The sequence below is a fragment of the Panthera tigris genome, chromosome D2, assembly GCF_018350195.1.
Source record: "Panthera tigris isolate Pti1 chromosome D2, P.tigris_Pti1_mat1.1, whole genome shotgun sequence".
NCBI lineage: Eukaryota > Metazoa > Chordata > Mammalia > Carnivora > Felidae > Panthera > Panthera tigris.
Window position 1 is genome coordinate 38,664,331 of NC_056670.1, and position 24,228 is coordinate 38,688,558.

General features: G+C 55.2%; 1 protein-coding gene and 1 long non-coding RNA gene across 4 annotated transcripts; one reads left to right on the forward strand and one right to left on the reverse strand.

Annotated features, from left to right (window-relative positions):
* Positions 1-9,092: 9,092 nt before the first annotated feature.
* Positions 9,093-16,824, reverse strand: LOC122231936. Its single transcript, XR_006209234.1, has 3 exons — positions 16,291-16,824; positions 11,924-12,045; positions 9,093-9,977 (listed from the first exon to the last, which is right to left on the reverse strand). It is a non-coding gene; the product is annotated as an uncharacterized LOC122231936 (long non-coding RNA).
* On the forward strand, positions 16,055-22,798 carry PPIF (peptidylprolyl isomerase F). 3 transcript variants are annotated; one of them, XM_042960790.1, is made up of 6 exons: positions 16,055-16,338; positions 17,565-17,595; positions 18,129-18,217; positions 19,960-20,056; positions 20,581-20,656; positions 21,859-22,798. In XM_042960790.1, the coding sequence occupies exons 1-6, from the start codon at positions 16,153-16,155 to the stop codon at positions 21,992-21,994; spliced, it is 615 nt and encodes a 204-aa protein (XP_042816724.1). In that variant the 5' UTR covers positions 16,055-16,152; the 3' UTR covers positions 21,995-22,798. The 3 variants fall into 3 exon arrangements, with proteins under 3 accessions (XP_042816724.1, XP_042816725.1, XP_042816726.1); XM_042960791.1 differs by having other exon boundaries at positions 21,940-22,798; XM_042960792.1 differs by lacking the exon at positions 16,055-16,338 and adding an exon at positions 16,939-16,989.
* The last annotated feature ends 1,430 nt before the right edge of the window (positions 22,799-24,228 follow it).

Genomic DNA, 24,228 nt, shown 5'->3' on the forward strand with positions numbered 1-24,228 from the left:
CAGCTTCTCACTAGACCCCCACAACAACTTTCAGAGGTTGTACGGCTAAGAACAACACAAAGTGACTTCCCCAAGGCTGCCTAGGCAGTTGGCAGGGAGAGCTGGTGTGAGCCCAGGCTGTCTGATTCTAGATCCCATGTCCCTAAATGGTTGGTGCAGTGGTGGAGGGTAGAGGCCACAACGGTCAGCTCGGGAATCTGCTCCTAATCCCTTAGGAGATGGGAATTACCAGTGGATTTCACAGGCAAGAGATGTGTGTTTTAAGAATGATGGCTCCAGACACGGTTTGGGCCGAGGGATCAGAGACGAAGCTGTCTCAGTAACCGGGGTGCAGCCATGGACGGCGTCCTGGGCTTGCCCTTTGGGAAAGAATTTGAGGTTGGGTGGCAAGGAGTGTGTGAGCCTGCAAGGTCAGACTTGTCAAGGTCACGCTCCTCTGTAACAACTGCACACAGTGGGGATACACGCTGGCCTGGCCTTTCCAGCCACCTGTGCCCGGGGCTCCCGTGGGTGAGCCCAGGATTGGACAGATCTGCACAGGAGCCTGGGGCCCTCCCTGCCCAGTCCTGCTCCCGGCTCTGTCTCTCACAGTCACGGCCTCCGGGGAAACCCCTGCCTCTGCTTCTGCTTCCAGAAAGCCTACAGGACTTCGACAACAGCAGCAGTGGAAGTGGGAGCAGGGGTGGGCTGGAAAGAAATTCCGTCTCCATGCTCCCGCTTACCACTGCCATCACTTCTGGGACCCCACTCAGCCTCTCGGCACCCCGGTCTCCTCATGTGAAAAACGAAGCTGATGATGTCTGGAGCTATGTCCTCGTGCAGTCACTTACGGGCTTCAGTGACTGAAAGAACAGGAAGGACTCGGCACTGTGCTTAGATTAACGAAGTCACAAAGGTATTAAGATATTAGTGTTTGTTCCACTTGCAATGGATAATTTACTTTACTGTAAGCTTCCGGAGAGCAGGGACCGGGTCAGGCTCGCTCCCTAGCATATGCACAAATCTTGATGCTGAGTGATGCTGAGTGATGCTGAGTGGCTGCTCCACTTAAGGTTTGCTAAATGAATACACGGGTGGCATGGAACAGGCCAGGTAGAGGGAAGTATCAAAGGCAACACCCAGGTTGCAGCTGGGGGGCCCCGGGCAGGTGGCAGGGCCATTGTCCGGCATCTGGGGGAAGGGGCGGTGAGGGCAGAGACATAATGAACCCTCAGTTGGCCATGTCGTCTGGAGATTCGGTAGACCCATGAGGTTAGGCGCCCAAGTAGGGCTCCTGCCAGCCCGTCCGGTGTCCACTGCGTCTCCCCACCAGGCATTCTGGCCGACTCCAGCTACACAACAAAGCACCCCAAGGCTCGTGGCGTGAAACCATTGCGATCATTCATTATTATCAACTCTACAGCTCGTATGGCTGACTGGACCCAGCTGGGTGGTTCTCACTCGGGGCTCCCAAGTGATTGCAGTCAGAGGGGCCCGGGGCTGGAGTCCTTTCAAGGGCCCCCCTCATGCACGTGTGTGGCAGTTGGGACCCCAGCAGGGGCTGTCAGCTGGAGTGCCTTCAGGTGGCCCCTCTGTGTGGCCTGGGCTTCCTTACGGCATGGCAGCTGGGCATCGAAACAAGAATCAGGTGGAAGCCATGCTGCCTTTGGTCAAGGGTAGCAAGACATATGCAGCCTTACTCGTGCCACATTCTGTCAGTTAGAAGTGAGTCCCCCAGGCCAGTCCATATTCAAGCAAACAGGAAAAAGACTTCACCTCTCGATGTCAGGAGTGGCGGTGAGATTCTAGGATGTATTTTAAAACCACCCCATCAAGGAATCACGGGCAACTCAGCCCCCTCAGACTCTAGGATGAGTCCTGTTTCTCTCTTTTTTTTTTTAATTTTTCTAATGTTTACTTATTTTTGAGAGGGAGAGACAGAACGTGAGCAGGGGAGGAGCAGAGAGAGGGAGACACAGAATCCGAAGCAGGCTCCAGGCTCCGAGCCGTCAGCACAGAGCCTGACACAGGGCTCGAACCCACGATCTATGAGATCATGACCTGAGCAAAAAGTCAGACACTTAACCGACTGAGCCACCCAGGTGTCCCCTTTTCTTTTTTTATTTTCTGTTTCTCTTATTTTTAAATTTTTTTAAAGTTTATTTATGTTGAGAGGGAGAGAGAGCACAACCGGGGGGGGGGGTGCAGAGAGAGAGGGGGAGGGAGAACCCCAAGCAGCTGCGCACATCAGCGCAGATCCCAACGTAGGGCTCGAACTCACAAACCGGGAGACCATGGCCGGAGCCCAAACCAAGAGTTGGCTGCTTAACCAACCCAGGTGCCCCTAAGTCTTGTTTCTGATGGGTGCATTTGAGCAGCTCAAGTGACAATTGGCCTGGCCAAAGAGCTCAGCATCTGTGGCATGTAATTGAGTCTTGATAATTGCTGCTCGGCGAAGAAGTGAATGCGTGAGTAAGGAAGAGAAGCAGGGAGAGTGACCCAGGTCCTGGGCAGCCTGGAACCCAGCCTCAACTGACCTTGCATCTAGCTGTCATATTTGGACCATGGGTTGTCCCCCAGTCTTCTGTGTTCTAACTCTGCTGGGCTATTCGGACTACCCGGATGGAAACCTGCCTCCCTTTCCCCAGAATTTGGCCTTGTCCCCAGGCCCACATCCTGGGGGACAGATGTCAGAGGCCTGTTATGGAAGGCCATCATTTGCCGGTGGAAACTCCAATCAAGTCTTCTGCAAGACCCTACCACAGGTCAGTCAGTACCTCCCTCGCTGCGGGACTTCTCAGATGCCAGCTGATGGTTTAGACTCTCACATAGCTGCCCCTCCAGAGATGTTCAGCCTCATGCCAAGGCCCCTCCCAGACTACCCCTTCCAAGCCCAGAGCGGTCCTGGGATTGGGTGAGAGGCAGACAGAGAAGAGACAGGGCAAAAGATAAAGCCCTGTCAAGTCCACTCAAAAGGGCCAGGCAGGTGGAAAGAGGACTGAGAAGGTGATAAGAAGGGGTGATCAGAGAGGACAACGGGAACCCAGGAGACACCCAAGGACAGTGGTCAGTGGCTACAGTGATGGCCTCAGGAGCAGCCACTATAAGGAGCCAGGAGAAGCCGTCGGTGAGATGAGTATGGGTGGAGCGAGGAGGGCAGTGAGCTGAGGGGTGAGCAGAGGTGAGTACGCAGAGGTGTTTGCCAATAATTTCATCACCGCCTTAGAGCCTGCCCACAAGCCTTGCAGCCTGGAAACCTTGAACTTTCGAGGGCAGCACCCCGGGAAGCTTCTCCAGTTGATGCAATCAGAGCCCAGAACATTCCAGGCTGTGTGGGTGTTTCTCCAGAACAGGCACCAACAAAGGTCAAAAACCCTCTGTGATCGGGACGCCTGGGTGGCTCAGTGGGTTCAGAGACTGGATCTTGGTTTCGGCTCAGGTCACGACCTCACAGTTTGTGAGTTTGAGCCCCGCAGCAGGCTCTGTGCTGACAGCACGGAGCCTCTTCACGGAGCCTGCTTGGGATTCTCTGTCACCCTCTCTCTGCCCCTCTCCCCTCTATCTCCCTCTCAAATAAATAAATAAAACTTAAAAAAAAAAAAACCCTCTGTGATCCTCTAATAACAGCCCAAGTCCTCAGGTGGGAGAGGCATGCAAGGACTCCAAGCCCACCCACTGTACCCCTCATCACCCGATAGGGTCCTGGGTGCTCTGAGAGGTTCCAAACTAGAAGTCTTCAGTTGGTCCCAGAGGGTGTCCACAGGCGCTACACACAATAGGGGTAGAGAAGTGAGGTGGTGCCTGTCCCTTGAGGAAATGGCCAAGTAACAACAGTACCAGAAATAGGGACAGTAGTGGTCACTGTTCATTGAGTACTTAGCATGCCGGACAAAGCACCTTACAGACATGGCTCCATAACAGCCCAGAGGTGGAAGGCAGAAGTCTACGGGCCCGCTGCCTATAGTCTGCAGGTACAGAACTAAAGTCTATGAAGGGGGTTCCCAGCTGGAGCCTCAGTGGGATTTGGCACATCTGGGGCTGCCTGGTGAACGGGTGGCCTGGGCTGAGGGTCTCCTGAGTGAGGACTGGAGCCAGCCTGGTCCAGGAACAAATCTCCGTCATCAGAGGGAAAGACGGTTCTGAATTCGTTCCGGCAGTAGTAAGCAGAACCGGTCCCCCCAGTCCTGCCTCTAGGAGGCTCCTGGCTGAGTTTTATGGGGTTTGGGAGGCTGACAGTACAAAAGGAGGGGAAAGAGAGGGGTTTCACTAAAACCTTTGTGAGAGGTCGAGGCCCAAAGTAGCCCTGCCGTGGGGGCCGCACTGAGGGTTGAGTGGTACCCTTCCCAAATTCTTGTGTTGAAGTCTTAGCCACCAGTACCTGAAAATAGAAGGGGACCTTACTTGAAAATAAGGTTGTTGCTGTTATAGGTAAGACGAGGTCATGAGGGTGCACCCCAGTCCGTTATGACTGGTGTCCTTATAAAAAGGGGAATTTTGGACGCAGGCATAGGGGGAAGACGGCGGGAAGGCACAGGTGAGGATGGATGGCATCTACAAGCTGACGAGAGGGGCCTGGAACAGACCCTACCCTCGCAGCCCTCAGAAGGAACCCACTCTGCGGACAGCTCCATTCTCCTGGCCCCCAGAACTGTCGGACAAACTTCTGCTGTCGAAGCCCCTCGGTTTGGGGTACTTCGTTATGGCTCCTTCATGGGGGCAGAGCAGGGACGGCCCTCATCAGGAGCAGACTGCTTTTAGGGGTACATGTGATGCCTCCCTGGGGTGGGGGGGGCAGGAGAGCTGGTGGGAAATCTGAATACCTGGTTAGCAGGTAGAGTTGAGTCTGAGATCTCATTGATACTGTAATCCTCCCCGTATGGCCACCCTGGTGAGTCTGCATAGACCTGCTAAAATAAGAGGGCAGCAACACCACCGCCTTCAGTGAGGGAGGAAGCACATCGGCAGCAGTGGACTCGGGGTGGGGGGGGGGGGTCAAAGCCAAGTTTGTGTGCTGGAGCCCTCGCTGGGTGTTAGTGGGGCCCCCCCCAGGATGCAGGCACCGAGACGAGATTAGAGGTGAAGGAAAAATATTAAAGGAAATGCCTGTGGACGGAAATGGGGTGGGAGAAGGGGGAGGATGGGCCAGCCGTCAGGCTGTCATTCAAGTCTGACCTTGAGAGAAGGAGAGAGGGAGGGAAGGAAGTGGGGGAGGGGAAAGAGAGGGAGGGAGGGATGGGGGGGAGGTTCAGCTGGATGGATTCCTCTCGCGCGCAGCCCTTGGGGAGCCCTCTAGGCAAAACCAGTCGTCAGAGGGGTAGGGAGCGGGCCTTCCCTATCACCCCTGCCACGCTTTGTCATTGGCTGTGGGCATGGCTCAGGGTGGGAGGTGAAGACAGATTTCAAAGTGTGGCAGCCTCGGCCACGTCATGCGTGGTGGTCGGGAAGGCAGGCTTGAGCTGCTGTGGAGGACCTCGAAGAAACATTCGGCTTGTGGGGGTAAAGGGTGGGCCGGTGCACAAGGCTGATGGTGTGAAATGACATCCCATACCTTCCTTGGACATTTCTACTCCTCTTTTTCAGTACTGTGCCTTTTTTTTTTTTTTTTTTTTTTGTAGTAATCTCTATGCCCAACATGGGGCTCAAACTCACGACCTCAGAAACAAGTGTCACCGGCTCTACCAACTGAGCCAGACAGGCCCCCCCCCTTTATGTGGACATCTCTTCCACAACTTTCAGTGAGCTTGAGCGTTGTTTTTCTTAGGATAACTGGCCATTTTTATTTTACATTTTGTGACCTGCCTAATCTTTTCCTCTGTGTCTTTCCTACTGAGGTGTGAACACTTTTCCCCGTTGATTTTCACGAACATTTTTTGTATTAAAGTTACACATATATGTATCACATATATTTCTTTGGAAATAGTTGTTTGGAAGCCTTTTAATCATACAGTGGATAGGAATTCTAGCCCATAAATCCAAGTGTGCATGAAACGTGACTAAATTTACTTTCTGTAAACAGAACTTAATTTCTTTTTCAAGTTCCCGTTTTGGCCAAATGGTGGGAACAATCTGAGTAATCTGGGGAAGGCCCTTCCCCCATCCTCCGCCCCCCACCCCCGCCCCTGCATGGCCTTTAAGTACCTGGGGTTACAGAGTGCCAGGATAGCGGGGTTGGGCAGCTGTCAGACCCGTCCTTGCAGATCCCCTAGTGTCTACTGAGGTCCTTGTTTCCATCTGGCTCTTGTCCCTGCCCCACCACGATCTTCAGGTCTTCAGGCTTACTGGGTCACTCTGTGCCCTCTTGGGCCCACCTAGGAAATTGGTTCGTGGCTCCCTATGCCACACCATGCCTGGGGGAGAGGTGGGAGGCCCACCTGCTTAGACACACCCATTCCTAGACCCACCAGGAATGGAGGAGTCCCTTGTTCCTTTCTTGGGTTCACCTCAGAAACATGCCTCAAGATGCCCCTGCTTCTGGATCCCTTAGGCTCACCTGGCGGTTCTCATGTACCCGCCCCCCGCCCCGGGTCCACTTTACCCGTTTCCCCTCCACCACCTTCTTCCTCCAACCCTGAGTCCCATGTCCAGTTGAGGGTGGACGAAGGGAGAATCTGGGCAAGAAGGCTGGCCTGTCAGGCGGTCAGGCACATTTTCCCAACTAATTGGCTGTGTCCTGAGGGTTTCTGGAAACCTCAGAGCCACATCCTGACTTCTTGGTCATTATTTCTGAAACCTACCTGCCCCCAGAGCATGGAGAGAGAGGGCAATGAGAAACACCTGGGAAAAAAATACAGGTTGCTCTGCCCCAGGTGTGCCCGTGGCGTCTTTGGTTTAACATTGCTACGTAAGATTTAACAATAAACTTGTTAAAAGGTGCAGATGTGTTAAACAGGCATGTCACCAAATAGTTTCATATTTTACTTTAGTTCCTTCCACTTGCTTCTATGCTTCAAAAACCTTTGCACGTTTTCCAACTAGTAATCATATATACCAGTATCCGCTTCTGGCTGTTAGGATATCGTGTTGTATTTCACTCACCAATACGTCAATAAACGAATCTGAGGTTGTGCCCGGCTCTTTCTGGTCCCCCGAGCTGCCTCCACCTAGGCGGACCAAATCACAGCTCAGAACTGGAAGGAACCTCGTGGGTCGCCTGGTCCCATCACCCACCCCCAAGTAAGGATCCTCTCCTTGGCGTCTCTCCAGTAAATTCCATGGGGAATTTACTACTTCAAAGTACCCTTGTATGATATCACTGACTGAGAGAAAGCTTTCTTGTCTAAATAAGCCCAGATCCGGCTCCTGCTGGGCTTGCTTCAGGCCTAGGGAACCCCACTGTGTTCTCTGCCCATGACAGCCCTCATCACCTCGGAAATGGCATTGCGCCCACACTCCTCTCTTCTCTAGTGAACAACCTTGATTCCCAGCATCCCCGGCTCCCCTTCCAGGCAGTATCTTCTGCTGAATTTGTCGGGCCTGTCCTCATACCCCTGAGGCCTACACTGTGTTCCCCCGACGTGCCCAGACTAGCCCAGTACTAGGGCCTGTGATACTGACACGCTGTTTTAGGAATACAGCCCGCGAGTCGATCAATTTCCAGAGCCGCTGCTCATCTTTGTTATATAAATCCACACCTCTCCCAGCCTGACCTGAACCTGCTGACCTTTTGTACTAACATTCAGCAACAGGAGAGGGTAGGACAGCCAAGTTCTAGGATTAGGCAGAGCCGGGCCAAATATAGCTCAACCACTTATTTAACCCGAGGGAAGGCCCGTGTAACTATGGGCAGCTTACATAACCTCTGCCAGCTTTGGAGACCTCATTTATAGACAGCGGTTAACGCTAGTACCTGGTCTTAAGGGCCACGGGAGGATTCAGAAATAACGTAAATTCTTGCCGTGTGCAGTTTATGAAGCAAGCAGTAAATGATAGCCGTTCGTATGGTCATCAGGCACCTAAGACCGTAGCACTGATTTTGACTGGAAGAAAAGACAAACACTCGTCGCCAGCGATGCGCCATCTCGATTAGAGGGCAGGCAATTCGCAGGGGATTTATTCTAATAGAAGAGTGAGAAGTATTCATGTGAGGAAGGAGAGATGAGGGTCAAGCCAACAGATTCAAGAAAATCACACAGGTCAACAGGAGAAGCAAGGCCAAATAAGGGAAAAGGAGACTGCAGAAATGTAGGCTGTTTGCCTCCTTGCAACCACAGGGCAGAGAGCCCAGAGTTCAGACGAGGTCTGCCCAAGCTGCAATTTGGTCTTGGCAAAGGCTCGAGTCCCACTCCTAGGGAGCCTGACAGTGGGGCCCTCTCCCTGGGACGATGATGCCAATCAGCACATGGTAAACAAAGGTGGGGACAGGGCAGGCACCAGGCCCAACCTGGGCTGTGCTTGTGAACCTCTCATGTCCTGCCAGCCAGCTCCTTTGCCCATTGACTCTAGGCAGGGACTGTGAGAATAAGCCCAGGGCATGTTTCTCACCTCGTGCCTGTAGGGTTGGAAGGCAATGCTAGATTCTCTGGGACAAGAAGGCCAGCTAGTGTGTGGGGGTGGGTGGCGGGGGGGGAGGGGGGGGAGGAGGAAGGGGGACAGTGCAAACTTCAGAGTCAGCCGGAACTAGGTTCAAATCCAGCTCAGCCATCTGTATGTGTGGCCTTAGGCAAATCACAGGTTCCCTCTCGGCCTCAGAGCCGTCATCTATCACGGGGGATGGCAGCCTGTCCTTTGCAGAGTTATCACAAGGACAAGATGAGAGTGTGAATCTAAGTCACCAAGCACAGGGTCAGGCTAGCTGGAAAAAAGGCACCTAGAGAGGATGATACCTGGCATAATCCATCTGAGAGCCGCTGCTCAGAGCCAACCAACTCTTGAAGGAAGACACACAGCCTAGCACAACTGAGAATAATTTCAGTCTCCACACCAGTGTGACTTTGTTGTTTTTTATTTTATTTATTTATTTATTTATTTATTTATTTATTTATCATGTTTTTTTGAGAGAGAGACAGAGTGTGAGCAGGGGAGGGGGCAGAGAGAGAGGGAGACACAGAATCCGAAGCAAGCTCCAGGCTCTGAGATGTCAGCACAGAGCCCGACGTGGGGCTCGAACCCTTGAACTGAGAGATCATGACCTGAGGCGAAGTCGGACGCTTAACCAACTGAGCCACCCAGGTGCCCCTCCACACTAGTGTGACTTTGGACAGATCGCTTACCCTCTCTGGGTCCCCATTCCATCATTTGTAAGATGGGGATCATTTTCCCTGGGCAGGGTCCTCCTGAGGATCGGGGCGACGTCTCAGTGCCGAGTTGCTTCGTGCAGGGCATGGCACGCAGTCATAAAGTGAGCTACCGTCCCTCCCCAGAGGCCACTGCGGTGCCATGGCCAAACCCCCGCTCAGGCCCTCTCCCTGACGGCTTCCTCCCTGCTCCCGCTCTCTTGCAGCATGCATGTATGCACCTTCAGAGGAACTGATACAAAAATAGCCAGCCCACGGCCCGTCTTCACCAAGACAGGGCAGCTCTGTGTCTTGGGGCCAGTTCTGTCCAACTGTGCCCGAGAGGTCTTTGCCAAGAGCAGCTGAAGACACAGGCCTGCTGAGATTGCAGATCAATGACCGGCTGTGTGTGGAGCTATGGGATCAGAGCTGGCCTTTAAAGGGCCCTGGCTGGGGGCAGGATGCATGTGTATTAGTTATCTGTTGCTGCATAGCAAATGGCCCCAATACTGGGGGGCTTAAACCAGCACAAATTTATTATCTCACAGTTTCTGGAGTCAGGTGTCCAGGTGTGGTTTAGTTGGGTGCCTCTGACTCAGTGTCCCGGGGGTTGCAATCGGGCCATCGCCTGGGGGCAGCAGTCACCTCAAGGCTCCACTTGACCTGCGGGATCCACTTCGAGGCTCACTCACATGGCTGTTGGCAGGCTGCCCAAGGTCCGCGTCCAAATCCCTCACGTAGTTGCCAGACAGCCTTGGTTCCTTGCTGGGGGCCTCCATTAGCTGCCTGAGGGTCATACCACGGCAGCCAGTGAGGAGAGGGAGAGAGAGAGAGAGAGAGAGAGAGAGAGAGGGAGGGAGGGAGGGAGAGAGAGAAAGCCCAAGGCAGAAATCACAGTCTCTTTGTAACCTAGTCTTGGAAGTGGAATCCCATCACTGATGTCATCTTCTGTTCACTAGGAGGGAGTCATTAGGTCCAGCTCACATCCTAAGTGAGGGGAACACTGGGGACCATCTTAGTGACTGCCTCCACGGGGGTGGGCATGGAGAAAGGCAGAAAAAGGGGGAAAAATATCGTAACTTTTTTATATAGTGAAAAGAGCCCAAGCCCAGTGACCCCGGCTCAAATGCTGGCCGTTTTGCATAGCCTTGGGCTGCCCGCCATCTTGCTACTTAGAGTCCCAGCCTCCCCTTCTAACAAGTGAGGCCACAGCTCAGCTGGCCTGGGCGAGGTGGTATGCATTCATTCATTCATTCGTTCATTCATTCGTTCCCTGGGGCCCCAGTATGGTCAAAGCCCTTCACCACATCATTCTCCTTAATATGGACGACCCTGTGGCATAGGCATTATTAACCCCTCTTTACAGATAAGGAAACGGAGGTTCAAAGAAGCCAACAACAAACTCCCTGAGCTCACACAGCTACGTGTGATTTGGTCCAAATGTTTCCTCCTTGGTCAGGCCACCCCGGCCCCTCTCATAAAGTAGCCCTGACCGCACCCCCTCCTGCCCCCGCAGCCCCTGCAGAGCACAGCACCCGGCTTCACTCGTGTACAGGACATACCACTACCTAAGAGCATCTTTGTTCTCCTTTTCTTTTTTTTTTTCCTGCTGTTTTCCCTCTTCCCCATGAAAACAGAAGTCTGCTTTTTTGCCTAATAACCGCCGGATTTCGAATCCCTCGAGAAGTTGTCAGGCACCCAGCAAGGGTGCAGAGAACAGCTGGGAAGGGAATGAATGAAAGGGGAAGCCAGGTTTCCAGGAGAGTTCTGCTGTCTCCAAACCCACACGTTCAGGGCCGGGGGGCTGGGTGACAGTGACACGTTCCCCCAGGGCCTGCCTCCACCATCCTTCCACACTTTTCCCTCTGGGGGCAGCTTCTCAGGAAGACTTCCTCAGCCCCCGGGGCTGCCCACAATACAGTGGCTAGCACATACGTTCAGCAGGTATGCTTCCTCCATTCTACTCTGTTCCATTCCGTTCCATGACCGGGGGGCTTTTGCAAGAGCCGAGCAGCTGGGGAGGTGGAGCGTGGGGTGGGGGGTGAGCCGGCCCTGCCTGCTGGCTGCCTCTCCCAGAGGCCCACGGCACCCACACCAGCGACTTTTAAAGCCCAGATGGACTCTGAAAGGGGAGTTTCCCCAGACCTTCCTCCTAGGCCTCTTTCTGGTCGCTGTGCCCACCACCCTCCACCTGGGCCTTGAGGCCTCCCCTGCCCATCTTTCCCTTCTTCCCATCATGCTCTGGTTCACAGCGTGCTCGAGAACAGACCCACCCATGGTTCCTGGAAGCCAGCAGAGAGAGGCTGATGCATTCATACTGCTCCGTGAAGTCTGGGAACGTCACAGGGGAATGCCTGAGTGCAGCCCTCCCAGTGGCCTGTTAGCAGGTCTGGCTCACTTTCTGAGCTGTTAGCCAAGAATCTCTCCTCTAGGCTCCCTGTCAGCTAGCTGCCCATAACAGATACTCTCCTGGGCCCCAGCCCCCTCAAATGGAACCAAGAGAAATGAAGCCCAAGGCCTCTTTCTACCCAAGGTACATTGTCCCAGTGACTGATACTGGCAATGATCATTCGTGAACATCCACCCCTTGCCCACAGCAGGGCCACCTCCCTCCCAGCCCCTCTTGGAAAGGTCTCCAGGAGCACTGTGACTTCATCCCTCACAACAGCCACAACATTCACCCCTGCCACCCACACGGGCTGCCCGGGAGAGGCTTACTCGGGAGCACTTACCATCACGTGGCACTGTAACAGTCTGCCCTGACTTCTTCTGGATCCCCACGGCAAAGCTCAGGCCTGACACAGAACAGGTGCTCTGAAAACATGTCTGCTGAGTGAATCTTGCAGAAAGGGTCCTGGCAAAAATGAAGAGAGGGTTCATCCACCTTCCCAGTACTTCCAGGCTGTGTGACTGTGGGTAAGTCCCTGAGCCTCTTTACAGAGCTAGAGTTTGCTCACAGCTAGCAAACTACTGGCCCAGAGGTCCCATCTAGGTTGTGGAAATGTTGTTTATGGCTCATTCAGAGCTCAACTTTGTTTTAAAAGTAGTTCCCAACATTTAAAACTTGGGAGATTTGGGGCACCTGGGTGGCTCAGTCGGATGAGCGTCCGGCTTCGGCTCAGGTCATGATCTCACCGCTCGTGGGTTCGAGCCCCACGTTGAGCTCTGTGCTGACAGCTCAGAGCCTGGAGCCTGCTTCAGATTCTGTGTCTCCCTCTCTCTCTGCCCCTCCCCTGCTTGTGCTCTGTCTCTCTCTCTCTCTCTCAAAAGTAAATAAACATTTAAAAAAATATATTAAAACTTGGGAGATTTTATGGGGCACCTGGGTGGCTCAATCAGTTAAGTGTCCAACTTCGGCTCAGGTCATGATCTCACGGTTCATGAGTTTCAGCCCCACGTTGGCTCTGTGCTGACACCTTAAAGCCTGGAACTGCTTTGGATTCCGTGTCTCTGTCTCTCTCTCTGCCCCATCCCCTGCTCACTCTCTCTCTCTCTCTCTCTCAAAAATAAACATTAAAAAGTTTTTTTTAATTGGGAGATTTCCACAAAACCTAACATTTTCAGCTTTTATTGAAAAATGAGAAGATCCGTCTATACTGGGTTCATGGTCTCACATACACAATTGGCTGGCCTGGGCAGCAGCTGCCCCTTTAAGTGGGGTGTTTGGACACAGCGCCACCTCCCCTCTCTCCCTAGAGCCTGCCCAGTATGTTTTTACTCTTTACTTGTGTATGTCACTGCCTGCCCCCCACCCCCATAGGCATCTGAATTCGCCACCCCTGAATGTCAGCATGACAGGACTGTTCTTTGGCTCTATGATGCCTAAAGGGATCCTTCAGGATCCCTAGGTGACAAAAACCATTAACATCCTGGATGAGAAGCCACTTTGGCTGAGTGGAGAGAAACTGCTGTTTCTGAGGATGACACAGAGTCTATAAATAGCCTCAGAGCCAGGTGAGTGCTGACACTTGCCCAATGTCACCTGGGCTGGGAGTCCTCGAGGGCTGGGCATGTTTCAGTTCATGGCTCAGCTCAGGCACTGTCCCTCCTCCTGATGTCACTGAGGGCGGTACAAGGAGGGACGACTTCACAGCTGAGCCCGTGGAGAAGGTGGAACTTTTCCCTGGCGTGGGTAGGAGGTAGTGATGACATCTGATTTTCCAAAGAGAGTAGAGGAACATGAGTGGACAGGGCTGGTTCTCAGTCTGGGGTCCTATAGATGGGGACACGGGACCATCAATGGTTCCCCAGTGCTATCCAACACTGTTAGAGCTCAGCCTGGCCTTCAGGACCCTCTGTGATTGCCCGCCAACCCCTACCCCAGCCTTTCAGTTTATGGTCCATATTGTAGCCTTTCCTTGAAGGTACCCAGCCTGGCTCTGGCTTATTCCCCTTCTAGAATCTCCTTTCCACATCTTTGTGTGTCTGCCCCTCAGAGGTGGTTGTCTCCGGACTGATCCCCCAGGGAGAAACCATTTGCCCTGTCCCTTGAGCTCCACAGACTTCTGGCAAACTCCTCAGCCCCCCTCTTGCTGTGTTGTCTGTCCCAAGCTTGTCTCTCTTGCCCTCCCCACCCCATTACCAGCTCCTGAATGGCAGCGAGAAGGATCTGACCCATGCAACAAACCCTGGCCCTGGGATCAGACAGATTCATCATCGTTCCAACACTGCACTCCCGGGAAATTCACTCTCCCATCTCTTGCAACCCATCTCTGAAATGGAACCGCCTCCCAGGCTGCAGTGGGGTGCAGACAAACTAGGGGCTGGGGAAGGGCTCTGAGGACAAAGTGTCTGAGTGAACGAAGGCAGCTCTCCCCTGCGTGAGGGCTGCTCGTGCTTGGCTGGGGGATAAACGGAGACCCTCCAAGAGCAGGCTTGAGGGACAACAGGGTACCACTAACCCACCTGGCATGGCTAAGGGCTGTGTGAGCTGAGCACCTGTCACTGCCATGCGGGCTGATTCCTCCCTCCTCGTTGCGATCTACAGTATGCACCGATACAGGGGGGCCCTGAGAAATTGCTGAGGGCCCGGACGGGGCAGGCGGCAACCCGGCTCCCTGCTCAGGCCTGTTCTGCTTCAGGGCACGAGCACCATGAGAAAGGAGGAGCCATTCCCCAGGACAGAGGGAGGCTCCATCCTGAGCTGGAACCCGGGGAGCATCTGGGCTCCCAGACCCAGCTGGGGTATCATTGAATGACCCGGCTCCTCCTGGGCCAGGAGTAGAGAAGGGGACTATGAACTTCCAGAAAAGGGCCAAGCCACAATTTTAATGAGCCTAGGACACTCTGCTCTAACCTCGTGAATTTACTTGGGCCAGTATTTTGCTGCCTGACTCCTTCTCAGGAGCCGATTCGGGTCTCAGTTCAAGTCCACCTGACTCCAACGTTCAGCCCCTACCCTCTTCTGGGGCTCCTTGGACCTCTGAGCCCCTGCAGCCGAGACCCACTGCTGTCTGAGCCCTAAACCCGAAGCAAAGACTAGAGTCCAACTATCACTGATGCTCATGGCACAGTGCTTAACAGTTGACACATTTCTCTCCCTCTTGTTCATTTTACTCTTGAAACAGACCTGGAAACAAGCAGGGTAAGGATTACCATCATATCCTTATTCTCCAGAGGGGAAACTGAGGCTCGGAGAGGTCCGAGAAGACTGGCACAGGCTGGCAGTGGAGGATCCAGGGTGCTCCTAGCCCCGGGAAGTGCCTTCCCCCATCTGGGTCCTTGTTTTCCATTTGGAGAGTGAAGATGTTAGCCGAGATGCTCCCCCAGGGCCCCTATTATTTACTTACCGTGGTCCTCCCATACCTACCAGGCTTTTTTTTTTTTTAAATTTTTTTTTTTAACCTTTATTTATTTTTGAGACAGAGAGAGACAGAGCATGAACGGGGGAGGGGCAGAGAGAGAGGGAGACACAGAATCTGAAACAGGCTCCAGGCTCTGAGCCATCAGCACAGAGCCCGACGCGGGGCTTGAACTCACGAACCGCGAGATCATGACCTGAGCCGAAGTCGGACGCTTAACGGACTGAGCCACCCAGGCGCCCCCCTACCAGGCTTTTAAGAAGCCCCCCTCAACATGTGGGGTAAATCCTTCCAGGCGGTAGTTCTCACTTCCCCTCCTCTTCTGTCTTGCCTTTTCACTCACTCATCCTTGCATTACCTATGGAATGGCCCCCATACTATGTTACCTGCAGGCGTGCTCTTAGCATGACTGGGGGAGCGGGAAGCCAGCAGCCAGCTGCTCTAGTTATTGGAGACCAGATCTGTCAGTCTATGGGGTCGAAGGGATGGTAGTCAGACCCAGTCCTGGTGGAGGGCTGGGACCTGGCCAGAGCCTTCGAGTTCCAGTCGTGTGGGAAGAGGATCCGGTGTATAGAAGCATCTGGAGACAGGGCCAGGCTAGGACCAGGAGGCCTGTGGTCACCACCGGAGGTGTCTCTGCCTGCGTCCTCCTGCCATCTTTCACTCTAATACACCTCTCATCTCCACCTTCTTTATCTCTCACCCACCGTCTCTCTTGGTCTCTGCAGGGTCTGTGGGTGGAGGGGCGCCTATACAAAGGGCGAATGTAGCCTTTTGTTATATTCAAATAAAAACACACGATGCTCATCTTTTGGAGCTAACCACGTTTCAGCATATTTTCCCTCTCTCTTTTTTCATACTGTTGGAACTTACAGAATGGAACCGACCCCCTTTTGCTGGGTCGTGTCTGTCCCTCAGGTCTCTGGCACCGTGGGGGACGCGTTAAGAGCAGCTCACTGGCTGCGCTGACCGCTGGGGCCGGCAGGGGTCGCCCGCGGACAGGCCCGGAGGGACGGGTGGGGGCGGGGCCGCAAGGCGGGCCCGGCAGATAAAGGCGGCGGCGGGCGGCCCCGGCTGACTCGGCCCCCTGGGCGCGCGTGACTGTCGCAGTTACAGTCTCCGCGGGTACCGCCGCTCTCCCACCCCGACCTGCGGCCGCGATGCTGGCTCTACGCTGCGGCCCCCGCCTGCTCGGCCTGCTCCGGGTCCCGCGCTCCGCGCCGCTGCGCCTCCCCGCGGCCCGCGCCTGCAGCGGCGCCGGCGACTCGTCCCCTTCCTCCCGGAACCCGCTCGTGTACCTGGACGTGGGCGCCGACGGGGAGCCGCTCGGCCGCGTGGTGCTGGAGGTGAGAGCACCAGGCCGGGCCGCGCCGGACTGGGCGTCCGGGATGGTCCCGGAGAGCGCTGGACTTCGGCCCGGCTCCGTGCCTGACTCGCTGGGTGACCTTGCCCCCTACACCCGGGCTCTGGGCCTCAGTTTCCCCATCCCTAGAAAGGCGCATCAGATCGGTCTCTTCCGGTCTCCCCTCGGAGGCGGAAGGGGGGGGGCACGTGTGGAGGTGAAAGCTCAAGGTCAGGTGGTAGACTGGGAGAGTCGGGCCCTGCTGGCTCGTCCTGGGGTAGGGGAGAGGTCCTGAGACTTCGCGGGGTCAGCTCCCAGATCCGGAGCTCAGAGGTGGGTGTCGGGGGTGCTCCGGGGACCGGGCTGCGGGCGGGCTGGGTGCTCACGTGGCTGCCCTTGCTTAACGCCTAGCTGCCCCGCCCCCTCGGTGGGGCGCGCCCCCTGCGGAGCGCCCGGGAGGGATCCGAGGTGGTTTCCGGGCGGCCCGCCTCCTCTCGTGCGGGGCGGGCCTTAGGCCACCAGGCTGACCCAGGATGGCCTTCCTGCAAGTCGGGGTCAGTGTGCCCAGGGCCCTTCACCCCAGTTCTAACCCCGCCATCTTCCCGAGGTCGGCACTCCTGTCCTGCCCCTGACTCACAAAGAAACAAATAGCGGGGTAGGTAGCAGCGGAAGCTCAGGTGTAGCTCAAGCCCGACCCCATTTTGAACCCAGAGGCCCTCGTTAAGCCTCAGTTTCCTGTTCTGGAAAATGGAGAGCACCCTCCTTAGTCCCATTTATTTTAATGGGGTGGCGCCAGGGTGGCTCTTGAGGCTGGGAGGCAAGAGGTGGGCTTGGATGGGGCTCTAGCCTACCGTTACCCACCGTCCCGCCCCCCTGCCTCTCTAAGGGGCTGGGCTGGCCCCTCTCTGGGCCTGAGGCTTTGATGTTTGGGGCCCAACTGCAGTAGCTCTGCCAGTTCTGCCCCTGGAAGTAGGCCAGGATGGCATCATCAGCTCTTATAGATTAGGAAACGGAGGCTGCTTCCTCCCAGTTGGGGTTCAGGAAGCAGCTGGCAGAAATGATAGCTGCCTCGGCTGCCTCTTGTGGAGGGCTGGGAGCAAAAGGAATGGAGTGGCCCATGGTGCGCTCTCTGACTCCTTAGCCACTGTGGGGGATGGTTGGAGAGGAGGTTCCTTCCGTCACCTGCCTCTGGACTGACCACCTTCTCTTGTCCCTCTTCTCTCCCCACAGCTGAAGGCAGATGTCGTCCCGAAGACAGCAGGTAAGATGGGGCTGGGGGTCTTCTGAGTCTGGTCTAGGAGGAGGAGGGAGGGGCCCAGGTGGGTGGGATGGTGAGAGAAGTTGGGACACAGAGACCTCTGACCAGATGGGAGTTCCACAGGAGGCTCGGCTGCTGTGTATCCTGGGCCAGCTTTCTGTCCCTCTCTGAGCCTCAGTGTTAGCCCTGCCCACCTGTCCACTATAGCCTCAGAATCAGTAGAAGGCACAGGTCAACTTCCTCTGGGACAACTTCCTCCCTCCTGGTGGCCAGGGGGACAGGGTAGTGGCTCTGTGGCCCGGGGACTCCCTGCCAGGAGCGTGTGCTCTTGTCACAGGGCTCAGACACTGAGCTTCGAGAAGGAGATGATTTGCCCTGGGTTATACAGCCAGAACAGACTCAGGTGGCCTGGGGTCTTTCCACACCCTGCTCACCTCCTGGGGCAGGAGAGGGGATTTGAAGAGGCACAGGCTAGAATGAGCTGTGACCCTGCAGTTGAGGCCCGGCTCTTGACCTGCTGTTCCTTCAACCCTCAGAGAACTTCAGAGCCCTGTGTACCGGGGAGAAGGGCTTCGGCTACAAAGGCTCCACCTTTCACAGAGTGATTCCGTCCTTCATGTGCCAGGTATGGTGGCCCTGCCTCAGTTCCTCTTTTGTGAGTGGGGGGTGGTGATGGGTCGCCTCGTAGGGTGGTCTTGAGGGTTAACGAGGGAGCACCTGCCTGGTGTGTGGAGATACCCAATGGAGAGCGACGAATGACTCTGTCGGCCTATCTTCTCACCCTGACACAGCAGAGCCTGTCTGGGCTGCCACAGCCCTTCCCTGCCCTGGCAGTGGAGCCACAGGGCAAGAGGCAGGATGGCCTGGCTGGCAGAGCCTGTTGGGGGTGGAGGTGGGGAACCAGCATTGAGGTCCGGATATGCATGGGGGACGGGGGCAGGTAGATCTTCAGGCCTTGGAGGACCAGCGTATTCAGACAGTCTCTGACTGTGTCCCCTTGAGCACTTGGCATAGGAGAGGAGGAGGGAGAAGACAGCAGAGACAAGAACACACAGGTCTGGACTCGGAGCTTCTCTTTCTGGAGAAGGGCATCTTTCTCGGTCAGATGAGTGTTCATTAGTCACCTGTGCCGCCTGTTTTTCAAATACCAGTATTGGCTGTATCAGAGGTTTGGGGACAGATGTGGACAGCAGAAACCTCCCCAGGGGTCCTCTGTTCGGTCAGACCCTGCCAAGACAGGGGTTGATGTGTTGAGGCCAGCAGACCATAGAGGCAGGGGCATGAATGTCATGACCTCTTTGAAGCCCTTCCAGCCCAGAATTCTCTCCCCCGTTCCCTCCACTCCGACCTGGGGCTGTCATCATCTTGTGGTGAGTGGCGGTGGGTTGGGACTGGGCCTGCTGACGTGTTCAATGTGGCGACTGCAGGGATGGGCAGGGAGGCTGTGGCTGGGGGACAGGTCTGGCCAAGCCTGTGGCTTTCTGCTGCAGAGGCTTTCCCAGCTCTGCCTGCGGCGGGCTGTGGATGAAGCGGGAGCTGACGTGGAGGTCCTAAGCCAGGCTGGGCTCTTCCTCTGAATAGCAGCGGGCAGGGGCAGGGGCAGGGACTTCCAAGGCCGGAAGACTCTCTGAGGCATGAGTTGGGGGCACCAGGAAGCTCAAGCCGGGGTTTTGAATCATCCCTCTCTGGGGACACCCTGCTGGCGTTTGTGGATGCTTAGGTCAGGCCGCTCAGGTTATCCCTCTCACCTGAGGATCAGATCTCGAGAAGATAGAGATATTGGCAGGGAGCCGGGGCTGAGGCTGGCAGCTCTTCTGGGAAGCCTCAGGCAAGCTGTGAGGAAGGATGCCAGTCCTAGGGGGACCCCGTCCTGGGTCTCCAGGACTTAGGGGAACCGCTGGGCCTGGTGAGGGGGCGATGCTGGACAGGGAGCGGGGCCTAGCATGTGCCAGCCGCTGCCACTCCCTACAGATCGGACTTGGGAACGGGGACCCCTGGCCACCTCCCTGTCTACCCTCCAAGAGTTGTGGGTAGAAAATTCTGTGTTATTACGAATCCTTTCAGAGTGGCCATTAGATCCTTTGAGAATCATTTAAAAACTTGCCCAGGTAAAAAAAAAAAAGTGAATCATTTGGAAGGCAAGGTAGTTATGGCAGAACATACCTAAGCTTTATTTTTGCTTGCTTTCCTTGTCGTTTTATTACTCCTTCTATCCTTGGATTTTTTTTTTTTTTCTGACCCCTGCGCCTGAGGGGCTTCTGGCTGGGTGGGCCCGAGGTGCGCCGGGGGCTCTCCCCCCAGCCCCGCAGCGGCATCCCCCTGCCGGCTCTGGGTGGCCACCGCTCAGAAGGTGCCCTGTGCTTGCAGGCGGGCGACTTCACCAACCACAATGGCACCGGGGGAAAGTCCATCTACGGAAGCCGCTTTCCTGATGAGAACTTCACCCTGAAGCACGTGGGACCAGGTGAGTGGCGGCGGCCGTTCCCCAGTCGGAAAGCCCTGCGCTTTGACCAGCCGCCACCATGCCTCCCACGCCTGGGAGGTTTGCGGTCCGACCATTGCTCGCTCCATATCCGGCGACACGCCTCCCTGCCTTCAGCACTCGGGGTTGGGGTGCTGGGTTTTCCTGGAGCTTTTTCATTCTGAGCTCTCAGTTTGAAAAACAAGCCTTTCTTTGAGAACCTGGGGGAGAAAGGCTTTAAGCAAAACCCAGCCCGTGTCACGTTGGAGACCCGAGAGGCAGCCTGCAAAAGTCCTGTTCTGGCTCCGCCGTGGGGAGCTTCCACCAGGCCCTCTCCTCCCTGTGGCAGCATAGGTGGACAGGCCCTGGGGAGCTGGTCGTCCTCTGGGCCCGCTTCTGCTCTTCCAGCTCCAGGATCTTCAGACTTAAACATCTTTGCCAGGGTGTGAACTGTCCGCTCTTTAGAATGACTTCCCCGGTGAGCCGCCTCCTGGGGCAGCACGGCTCACTCCTGCTTATTTGTGCAGGTGTCCTGTCCATGGCAAATGCAGGCCCCAACACCAACGGCTCCCAGTTCTTCATCTGCACCATAAAGACAGACTGGTGAGTTCCCTGCTCCTGGCTCCTGGGGGGTGGCCTTGCAGCGAGAGGAAGCGTTGTGTGCTTCTGAGGGGAAGGTAGTGTGAGGCCGGACTGTGCCCTGGGACAGTAGGCCTCTCCTGGGCTGTGTGTCTGTATGGGAGAAGGATAAAGTTCATGGAAGGACTAAGGGAGAATTTGGGGTGTTCTTGGAAGTGTGTCTTTATCAGGTTTCCATTGTTGCTGTCAGCTGGGATTTTCTCCATGCGTCGTGCACACACGCACAAAAGGACTTTTACCAAACACGCTTGGGAAAATGCAGCAGAAGTTCTCAGGCCTCAAGATGGCCTGTGGTAGAAGCCTATTTGCTTAGTTTAGCCTGTTGTCTCCCGGTTTCACGTCAGGCTTGGAACGGACCTTGGAGCCCTCTTGCCCACATGCCCATGGATTTTAGGGATGTCTTCCCTGCTGGATTACCCACCACCTAATAAGTTCCTCTGCCCAAAGCCCGCCTATGTCCCAGCCCTGAGGCATATAGGGTCAAGGGAACAATAGCTGGCCTGGAGCTAAGACTTAATAAAGCCCATTTCCTAGGACTTTAGGGAGACCTGAGTGGTGGGTGGATACCAGCCGTCTCTAACCCCCAATCCGGAAGGGACACAGATGTCCTTCGGGGCTGAGCAGGTCTCTGCTGGCCTTGCCTACTCTTTGCTCCTTCCATGAAACCCCTTCATTACTGCCCTTGGGGGGTAGCCAGCGGTGGCCTTGCTGGCACTGACCGAGCTCTCTTTTGAATCCTTGGAACTCTCAAATCAAGAGCCTCTCGGGACTTATTTTCACCACGCTCGTTATCCCAGCTCTTAGCTTGCCACTCGTGACCGTACACGGACCTCTCATTTCGTGGGAGTGGTTCGATAACCCCGTTACCTCCCTGTGCTGGACAAGAATAGCTCACCTTTCATAGGTGAAGTTACCAGGATTCAGGTTAAGTGGCCCAGGGCAACCCGGCGTGCGTGGCAGAGCATATGCCCTGGAAGGGAGGCCTCCTCCGGTGTGTTTTGGGGAGCTCGACAAGGCTTGATACCGGAGCTTCGAGGGGTGGGTCCAGATTCTCAGTGCAGGCTCCCTACACAGTTGCTGCCTTTGGTACAGAGTTCCCTGCCCAAGTGACCGCGATGTTGGGTGACACCGCACTACCTCTCGTTCTTACCTGACTCACCTCACAGGTTGGATGGCAAGCATGTCGTATTTGGCCATGTCAAAGAGGGCATGGATGTCGTGAAGAGAATAGAATCTTTCGGTTCCAGGAGTGGGAAGACGTCCAAGAAGATCGTCATCACAGACTGCGGCCAGTTGAGCTGAGGTGCCATGACCAGGGCGCGAGGCTGGCGGCAGCTGCACGCGCCTGGGCTCCCCTGGGGGCCCGCCTCGGGCTCCAGCAGACTTGTCTGTCCAGGTTGCACGTCGCGGTGAGGAATGTCCGATCTCCACGGGGCCCACCGCACCGCTGCCCCAGGGTCCACCCTCCCTCGCCACCCCGTTTCTGGCCATCCATCACAGACGTGATGCCATCCGGCCTTACCCGTGATTCCGCAGCCCACGTTCACCTGTGCCTTGGACATCGGGGGTGGCGAGGGGTTAGCTTCGGCTACAGGGTTCTGCCTTTTCCTTGACCGAGGGGGGAAAGGCAGCCGCTGCAAAAGGGCCGCTGTATCTGTTGAACATCCTCTTCTGATTGGAATAATTTAATTAACAAGATTGACTGGAGATGAAGCTGTGACAGCCCTCTAAGCCATGGTATGACCTCACTTGGTGGCAGAAGCCACAGAACCCCGGAGCTTGGCCTTTGGAACGTAATCGGGGCTTTTGCGAAGGGTCCTCGGCCAAGGCCTTTTATCCCAGCCACTGTGAATCCTGTTGGTTCGCCGCCGCGGTTTCCGAGGAGAGTCCGTGAGGGGAGAAGCAGACAAACCCGGGACAAACCCACTGCGAGCTGTGCCTAGTCGATGAAGTCGGGGAGAGTGGAAATGGCGTGTGCGTGCCTGGTGCTCGGGAAGACCGTCGACGTGTATTTTCTGGAGGGCTTCGATTTTTCTGTGTTTAACAAATCTGATGATGTATATGATACACCTTTGGGGCTTTTATTTGTGTTCACTTTAAATGTGAAAATAAATCCTATTTTCTATAAAAGATCGTCTGGTGTCTGGTGGCTTTAGGAAGCAGCGTTTATCATCGCCCCAGCAGCCACGGAGGGTCCCAGCATCATCCTTATAGATGGCATGGGCTCTTAGCACCCACGGGGTATCTGCGAGCACTGGTGTCACCCCGAACCCCAGCCCCACCTCTTGGCGACCCCGAGTCTGTTTTCCTCTGCTGTATAACGTGGTAACAGTGATGCTGGGCTCACAGAATGGGGAGAGTCGGATGCGATCTGTGTAAAGTGTGTAATGTGGCACCAGGCACATTGCTGTAACAAACACTGTCACCAGCACGATGACATCGTCCATGTGTCAAAGTCTTAGGGAGGAATCTGTGAAAATGTAAAGCTAGGTGTGGACTTCATCATCCTAGATTTGCCATTTAGATGTGGAATTCTAGGTGTTTCTGAAGTCACGGGGATGGCAGATTGGGGGTGAGAGAGAAGGATTAAGAACTCAAAGAGCCAGAGATGGAACAGTCTGGATAACAGAATGGTCACATTCCGTTCGCAGCGTGAATGGAGTTATTTCGTCTTGGGGTTCCTACAGTCTGGTGATTGTGCTCCCTGTCATTCTGAGGTCACAGTGGCTGGAGTTGGGTCGTTTGGAGTCATGGAGGGTTTTCCTGATGTCAGTTTCCATAGTTCGGCTGTGTGTTTTGGGAGCTTAGCTAGCCTAGCAGTGTTTAAACAATTTTCAAGAGCTGTAGGGGCCCTCAGCTGTACGGGGAGACCAGGGATGTGGGCCCCTGAACCCCATTTTCAGGCAGATGACTTTTTTTCTTATTGGAGCTCTGCAAGGGGTTTCATTTGAAGGATGGGCTCTTGAGCCAAACAGTATTCGTGATAACGGTGATGATGATAATAATTGGTCCACAAGCCAGTCCAACATTTTATAAGTGGGTGAACTGAGGCCGTGAGTGGGGTCACGATTCTCTAGGTGACCCTGTGAATCCGCTGACAGAGCAGGGGCTAGAAACTCAGACTCGCCAATCCAGAGGGTTCTCTGTTGGGGGGCCTCTCAGAATGCACAAGGCCCATTGGTCCTCAGGTGCCCGCATTCAGAGTTCTTGTGACTTCTGAGGTCAAAGCCACAACTTTTTTTGTCCCTGTGGAGCCTCCTCTTGACCTCTGGGGACTCCAGGGAGGCAAGGGTGTGTCGACAAGTTTGAAAGGCAGGCCCCTTGAGTTGTGACCTGCTGGCCCCATGGTGATTTCTGAGGGGTCTCAGGTCACAGAGCCTGTGGGGCTCGTGTTTACTTCACAGAGACTTTCCTTTTCTGTGAGGGGGGAGTGAGTGAATGAGGTGTGTGTGTGCGCGCGCGTGCACACGCGTGCACGCACGTACACGTCCATCCAGAGGAGTCTGGTGTGGGGCAGGGGAGTGGAACGTGAGAAT